The sequence below is a fragment of the Necator americanus genome, chromosome I, assembly GCF_031761385.1.
Source record: "Necator americanus strain Aroian chromosome I, whole genome shotgun sequence".
Lineage (NCBI taxonomy): Eukaryota > Metazoa > Nematoda > Chromadorea > Rhabditida > Ancylostomatidae > Necator > Necator americanus.
In genome coordinates this window covers 29,709,210-29,716,803 of record NC_087371.1, presented here as the reverse complement: position 1 = coordinate 29,716,803, position 7,594 = coordinate 29,709,210, and the positions used below count along the sequence as shown (strand labels likewise).

At 44.9% G+C, this 7,594-nt stretch overlaps 1 protein-coding gene across 1 annotated transcript; it reads right to left on the bottom strand.

Annotated features, from left to right (window-relative positions):
• Nucleotides 1–590: 590 nt before the first annotated feature.
• RB195_007266 (uncharacterized protein) lies at nucleotides 591–7,506 on the bottom strand (the record flags this gene model as incomplete). The annotated part of the gene is made up of 4 exons (XM_064180812.1): nucleotides 591–689; nucleotides 1,419–1,591; nucleotides 6,155–6,260; nucleotides 7,387–7,506. 4 exons carry the CDS (start codon nucleotides 7,504–7,506, stop codon nucleotides 591–593), a joined length of 498 nt encoding a protein of 165 aa, XP_064037653.1.
• Nucleotides 7,507–7,594: the final 88 nt, after the last annotated feature.

Sequence of the window (7,594 nt, the reverse complement as noted above, 5' to 3'; positions counted from 1 at the left end):
GATGGTTCCGCTCATCTCTCCCTACATCACTGCAAACAGCCGCCTCCAAAACGCTGTTTTCTACGACGCCATCTATTGCAACGCTCCACCCCTTGCGCCGCCTCCACCCTGTGATTCGTCGAAAATCAATTCGGACTGCCCCGATAGGCAGTAGGGGACGCTACGAGTGCAATGGTGGCGTACTGCAAGAGAAGGCATCGTACAAAACAGCATTCAGGGGCCGGCTGCTTGCAGTGATTCAGGGAGAGATCAGCGGAACCACGCCGGTCTCCATAATCCACGAGCCCTATACGGATACTCCACCTGAAATCCGTACCACCCCAGATTCGTGGTATGCTGCCTTTAAGTACTCTAGGCCGTGCCATCTCAGACGTGAGTGATTTCGCCTAAGGGGAGAGGCGATCAAATCTCGATGTGCACAGAATAAAGTAAGTTTGATCTGTATTCAAGAAATTGTGACCTGCAACAAATCGATATTGCTTTCCATGAGGGGACGGAATAAATTGCTTGCAAATCCCTAAGAAATAGACGTATTAGTCTCTTTGACATATGATTGTTAACACTTCTAAGAGAATGGGTCTTTTATTGGATTAAGCAGGTATTTTACAAATGAAATAGAACAAATATCTACCGCATGGAATGTCGTTCCAAGATTTTTCGGGAAATCCACTGGTTTTCTCGATAAAGAACTGAAAATTAAACTACAGAGCTTTTTTATTCACACATTGGTTCTCGAAAAACGTCATACATTCTACGACTAAATCTACCTATGAATGCTACTCATTATCAGTAATACTTAGTTCACAATAAATTCCATTCTCTACCGTAAAATAAAAAAAAAGAATGTTGCACCGGGGAAAAAAAACTTCGCAATATATGACTAATATAATCTCCAGTCGGGATCTGTTTATTACGAAATCAAATTTTTAAAGTCAAAAAAATCAAAAAAGGAATTGATCGCAGCCGGAATGGTCCCTTACGAAGTTATCACAACGTGTAGTCCGGTCAAAACGATACGAGTCACGAGTGTAGTTGCGGTGCATTTGCGTACGCGCTCGAAACGGCGCGGTGGAGGCAGCAGTTGGGACCGAGTTGGGAGCGTCGCAAACTGCAGCGATGGGTGGTGCCAGCAATTGTTTCACCATGCTCCTAACCGCTAAGCTCTACCGAAGTGCCTCGAGAGAAGCCGCGTACGCAATTGCGTACGTGCCTCACGTCGTTTTGACCTGCTATAATAACACATAAAAATAGATGTCCTGAAAAGATTGCAGTGCAACAAATTTTTTAGTGAATTGAACCGCATGGAAATCACGGTTTTTCCGCTTTGTACACGTAAATTAACGGACTCTTCTTGTACGAATTGATCGAATAAACATTCAACGAAAACAAAACTACTTCGATTCTGTAACTCTACAAACCTCTACGCAACCCTCGTTGCCTCTGGAGTTATTCGGTTCCCCTTTATGCCAGTTCGAATAGTCGAATGCGCTGCCGTCGGTCCATGTCCATTTGTTGGAATTTCTTGATTTTCTCTTCGCGCCAATCCAGACCCTCTCGCAAATATTGGATGCTTTTAGTGGATTTGTCATCGCTTCAAATATTAACTAATTTCGTATTGATTTTCTTCTAGATGAATGATAAATAAAATTGACTGTTTTGAAAATTAAATAAATGAAAATAAATAAAAAGTGAAGCTTAAAGCTTCGAAAATTAGTATGTAGATGGATAAATTATAGACCAGTTTTAGCTGTGTTATAAGTCATCTTCGATTACTTTATCACATCAAACATAGAGTTGGTCAACAATAAGTGTATCGATTAAATATTTTAAGAAAAAGGCATCAGCAAGATCGACACAGTGACCTCGTTGCGAGGGAGCATGTGATCTTTATATGTTTTAGAAACAGCTAGAATGGAAGCAGACGAATTTACGACTCTGTTATTATTAGCTTACTTTTTATTACTTTTTCGTTTCTCGTTTCGTTATTTTTTGGAATCCTAGAGGCATTGCTCGTTTGTTTCTTTTGACCGATGGACGATGGAATATTTATGCCACCAAAACGGCTCCACTTATTAGGGAACTGTTCCTTTTCTGCCTCACATTATTTTCTTTCAGTCTTTCCACCATACTTCTTGCGTTCCTTCTTCCGTCTCTTCAGTCTATTGCGTTTTTATCTGTGACTCTCTTGTAATGGATCGATGAAGGAAGCATCTCCGAAAAATTTCCGTCTTCATTTTTTGCAAATCTTACTTTTAAATAGACATTAAAGAACAGAAAAACAGTAACAGGATCCCATTTAACACCTCCCATTAGTTGTCTGCGTTCGGCGGACAACGCTCTGCCCACTCATTCATTCGTCCGCACGAGCTTATGACGCCGGTTCGCGAGTCGTTGCTCGTCCAGGGTGGCGCATAGCTGGCTAATCGCAGACCAAAAGCGAGGTTTTTTGTGCTTCCCCAGAGACGCTGAAGGATTCAGGGGATAGACTTCCTGTCTCTGCAGAGTCAGGACTGACTCATGGTATCCTTGTATCCCGCACGTCGGTCGGGCCAAAAGCCTACAATAAAGTGACTTGGAGTTGCAAGGGAGGCGGTTTGGAGTCGCCTCCAACAAAAAAAGCTCCACAAGTTCACTCTGCGAGAACGCAAGTTCTCCCAAAAACTCATGGGATTAGAGGCTTGCAACCTGCCCATGGGTTTTATAATTTTTTTTGCATGTCACAGTAATAGAAAAGAGTCTCCTGATTTCAAAGGAAAGCCTGGTACGGTAGCGCCAGAAAGGACGAGGTTGCAGGAGTCATATGAGCTACCGAAACGGGAAAGGACTAGGATGACGATCTGTACTTATAACGCACGTACACTTGCATCGGAAGCGGCCATCGAAGATCTGAAGCCAAGAAGATTAAGTACGACATCATAGAACTGACCGAGACAAGACGACGTCACCCTCTCAACGCCGTATATGAAACTGGAGAAGAACTGTTCTCAGGAACATAGGACAGTAAAGGTGTTGGTGGAGGTGGCTCCCCCGTCAGCACGAGTATGGCAAAGAATATCGACTCTCTTTCGAACAACTTACGACCCGAACTTCGGACGTCTGCGGGTGAGAAGATGTGGTCAAACGCCAGTTTTGACTATCTTCGTCGCTTACGCTCCAACATCAAGCTGCGAAGAAGAAGTCAAAGCTTTCTATATAGACCTGGAGACGTTCTATCAAGAAGATCATGCCTTCTACAAGGTCATAATGGCGATTTCAACGCCAAAGTTGGCCTAAGAAAAACGCTTGAGGAACTTCACATCGGGACCCACGGCCTAAAATGGAATGAACAGGGGGAGAGGTTCTCCGGATTCATCATGACGACTAAGATCATCCAAGGGAACTCGCAATTCCAGAAGCCCTCCTCTCTACGCTGGACGTGGGAGTCACTCGGTGGAGGGTACCGTAATGAAACAGACCACGTCGTCGTCAATAAAAGGTTCTGCCTGGCGGACGTCGCTGTTGTACCAAAGTTCTATACGGGGTCGGATCATCGCCTCCTCCAAGGAAGATTTTCCTTCACAAGGAGAGGCCTTAAAGAGAGAAGAAGTGCTGGCTGAAGCTGCAGAGGCGGGAAAAGCATCCGCTATGCCTGTTGAGACTTCACCAATCGCAAGACGAGGACGACTGCTCTCCGGTGCCCGTAACAACAATTGCATCGAGAAGGGGGATGGAGAAAATTATCTACGACTTCTACTCTGATTTCTTCGACAGCCATGTCCACTTGCCTCCTCACCATCTGAGGGAAGATGGACATGTCGTTCCAGAGGTTCTTCAGTCCAAAATGCGACATGCTATCATGTCGATAAGAAATCGTACGGCACCCAGTCCCGACAGAATAAAACCAGAACACCTTAAGAACCTTCCACCAGTACTCGTCAACAACCTGGCGAGGCTCTTTACAGGTTCTGTCGGAATGCAAGGTTCCTAAACAGTGGGGGACCAGCAAGACCGTGTTGTTTTATAAAAAGGGAGATCCACATGACATCGGCAACTATCGCCCACTCTGCTTACTGTCCGTCATCTACAACCTCTTTACAAGAGTGATTCTTAATGGACTGAAAAGGTAGAACAGCCATGCGAGCAAGCAGGGTTTCGAAAAGGATTCAGCACGATTGACCACATTCACACTGCTTCGAAACTCATCGAGGTATCACGAGAGTACAAAAAAAAAGTAATTAAAAAAATAAAAGTGAAGTAAAAGAAGTAAAAATAAAAGTATAATGAAAGTGAAATAAAAATAAAAGTAAAATAAAAGTAATAATAAAAGTAAAAAAAAAGTAAGCCGCTCTGTCTCACCTTCATCGACTTGAACAAGGCCTTCGACTCAGTTGTGACGGAAGCAGTCGTGGAAGCCTTGGACAACCAAAGCGTCCCTACTCAGTACATAAAGGTACTTCGAGAGTTGTACAGTAACTTCACGACCGGAATTTCGCCATTCTACAAGAATATCATCATTCACGTGAAGAGGGGGCTCCGACAGGGTGATGCAACCCCACCTAAATTATTCACAGCCACCCTCGAGAACGCAACGCGAAAGTTGGAATGGGATGACATGGGATTGAAGATTGATGTTCGGCAGCTATACCATTTGCGCTTTGCTGATGACATCGTACTGATAACACCTAGTCTCAGCCAAGCGGAACGAATTCGACGAATCATATGGATGCATCGATCTTCAGCTGGATCTACCAAAGACGATGTTCATGCGCAACGGCTGGGTCTCGGATCCCCCATTCACGTTCGACGGAACTAACATATCCTAGTGCACCAGCTACGTTTATCTGGATCGGGAGTTTAACACGATGAACGACCTGACCTTCGAGCTGGGCAGGAGGAGACGAGCGGCTTGGAGAGCGTATAAGAGCATCGAGGATGTGGTAAAGAAGACCAGGAACACCCGGCTCCGTGCTCACCTCTTCAACACCACCGTACTTCCTGCTTTGATCTATACTTTGGAAACCTGGGCATTTTGCAAGCAGGAAGAAAACGTGGTGAGCGTCACTGAACGCGCAGTTGAGAGAGTGATGCTAGGAGTATCTCGTTTCACGCAAGTGAGGGACGGGATTTGAAGTTCTCTCCTACGTCAGCGATCCAAGATTAGAGACAATGCCGCGTTTGCCAAGGAAAGTAAAATAGGGTGGGCGGGACACGTGATGCGCTTTAACGACAACCGTTGGACCAGAGCCGTGAGCGACTGGGTTCCCCGCGAAATTAAGCGCAATACACGAAGACCGTTGGTCAGATTTCTTCACGAAGTCCTTCAAAAAAAAATTATGATGTTCTTCGTGTCCCACGCGAAAGGAGGAACCACTGAGCGACTCTGGCACGCGATCGGGACAAATGGAAGAATTACTGGCGCCCGCTCGATCAGTTCGAAGATCAACGGGAGTCAAGCAAGCAAGTAAGCAAGCAAGCAATAGGACAGACCGAGACGGTTCAGGGTAATATTTATTATGTCAATGAAGACAGAGATAGGTGCAAAGAACGTGAAATGAGAGCGTTGTCTGCCGCACTCGTGGACGATACTAGCGGTTACGCCACCAAAAAACCGTAATAGCGAACCACACTCTATAGCACGCGCCTTTAAAGACAGCATACCACGAATCTGGAGTGGTATGGATTCCAGGTGGAGTATCCGTATAAGGGGTCGTAGATTATGAAGACCAGGGTGGTTCCGCTCATCTCTCCTTGAAACACTGCAGTCGGCCCCTGAATGCTGTTTTGTACGTATGCCTTCTGTTGTAGCGTGCCACCCTTGCACACGTAGCGTCCCTTACTGCCTACCGGGGCAGTCCGAATTGATTTTCGACGAATCTCAGGGCGGAGGTGGCGCAAGGAGTGGAGTGTTGCAATAGATGGCGTCATACAAAACAGCATTCTGAAGGTGGCTGTTTGCAATGATGCAGCCGTGACTACTACTTATATGCATAACCCGTACGTTTCAGAGCGTACAGTCGGATGCCTGATTGTGTTTAGCGTAAGCAGGGCCACTACTAGAAATAACAATCAAACGTGTCCCCCGATTTGAAAATATTGGAGCAAATTGTTGTCATTTGTGCGGATTTGCAAAGTATCAAAGGCTATTGCATTTTGTATGAAAGAGAACAACACATACAGTGTACGAATTCATTTTCCTCGTCGCTGTGTATCGAAACCAAATGACCTCCGTAATGAACACAAATGTCTTCAGCTTCAGAGAATGTAGCTTGATAGTCGAAGAACTGAAATAGTTGAATGTTAGTTTAAACAACATGCTTTTTCTTTAGTTTCACCAATGTGTATAATTTCAAAAACCGTTAGAATTGGAAATAATAACAATCTGTTTGAAATGTGATGAGCATAATTTGCATTGTGGACATACTTTTATCCTCTTACACATTCTTGATTTTCTCCTCTACGCTTTTATTGCGGAAGATCTGAATAAAATGCCTCAATTTTCTCTACATTGCGACCAATTTTCGAACTTGATGACCAACCAACTAATGCCTACATCTTTAGCGAGTTGGAAAAAGAAAGACAATAAGTTAAGATCCTTTCTTCGAAATCCACGAATTGTGGATTACATGTTGCGCCTAAACAGCCAATGTTACAGATCCTACATATCTCTTCTTACTTTTCAAAAGCAGCTTTGAATGGCTTTTAATGTCCGCGTAATGCACAACCTCACATCTACTTTTTTGTGTCGATGCTGTGATGAGAATATAGTTGCGTCAAAACGACATGAAGAACAGACAGTTGCGTGGGCGGCTGGGCACGAAACGGCACTGTGGAGCACAGCAGTTGAGATCCTGTAAGGACTCATCCATATCTGCACTTCGCCATGGTGCCTCCTCGATTCCAACCGCTGTCTCCACCGTACCGTTTCAAGCGCAGCCGCTAACGCAACTGTCCGTGCTTCATGTCGTTTTGATCCGACTGTAACCACGAATCCGAGGTGGTGCGGATTTCAGGTGGAGTATCCGTATACAGGGTTGTAGATTATGGAGACGGGGGTGGTTCCGCTCATCTCTTCCTGCATCATTGAAAACAGCCGCCTTCAGAATACTGTTTTGTATGACGCCATCTATTGCAACGCTCCACCCCTTGCGCCGCCTCTACCCTGCGACTCGTCGAAAATCAATTCGGACTGCCCCGATAGGCAGTAGGGGACGCTACCATAGAAGGCATCGTACAAAACAGCATTCATAGACCAGCTGCTTGCAGTGATTCAGGGAGAGCAGAGCGGAACCACCCAGGTCTCCATAATCTACGACCCCCTATACGGATACTCCACCTGAAATCCGTACCATCCCAGATTCGTGGAATGCTGCCTTAAAATAGTAAACAGAATTCAAAACTTATTCTCACCCCATATAGATATCCATTGAAAGGAACCCATCCTTCTTCTTCCTGGCCTCGAACGAAGACAGCAATTGTTCCAATGAATATCGCACATACAAGATTTCTTGGGAGACGAGGTGAGGGCATCACTATTCACTATATACGAACCGTTACTTACATTACCACATTTCTTTGTTCTCGTTAGAGTTTTATGTTGTTACAGTCAGATTAAAAA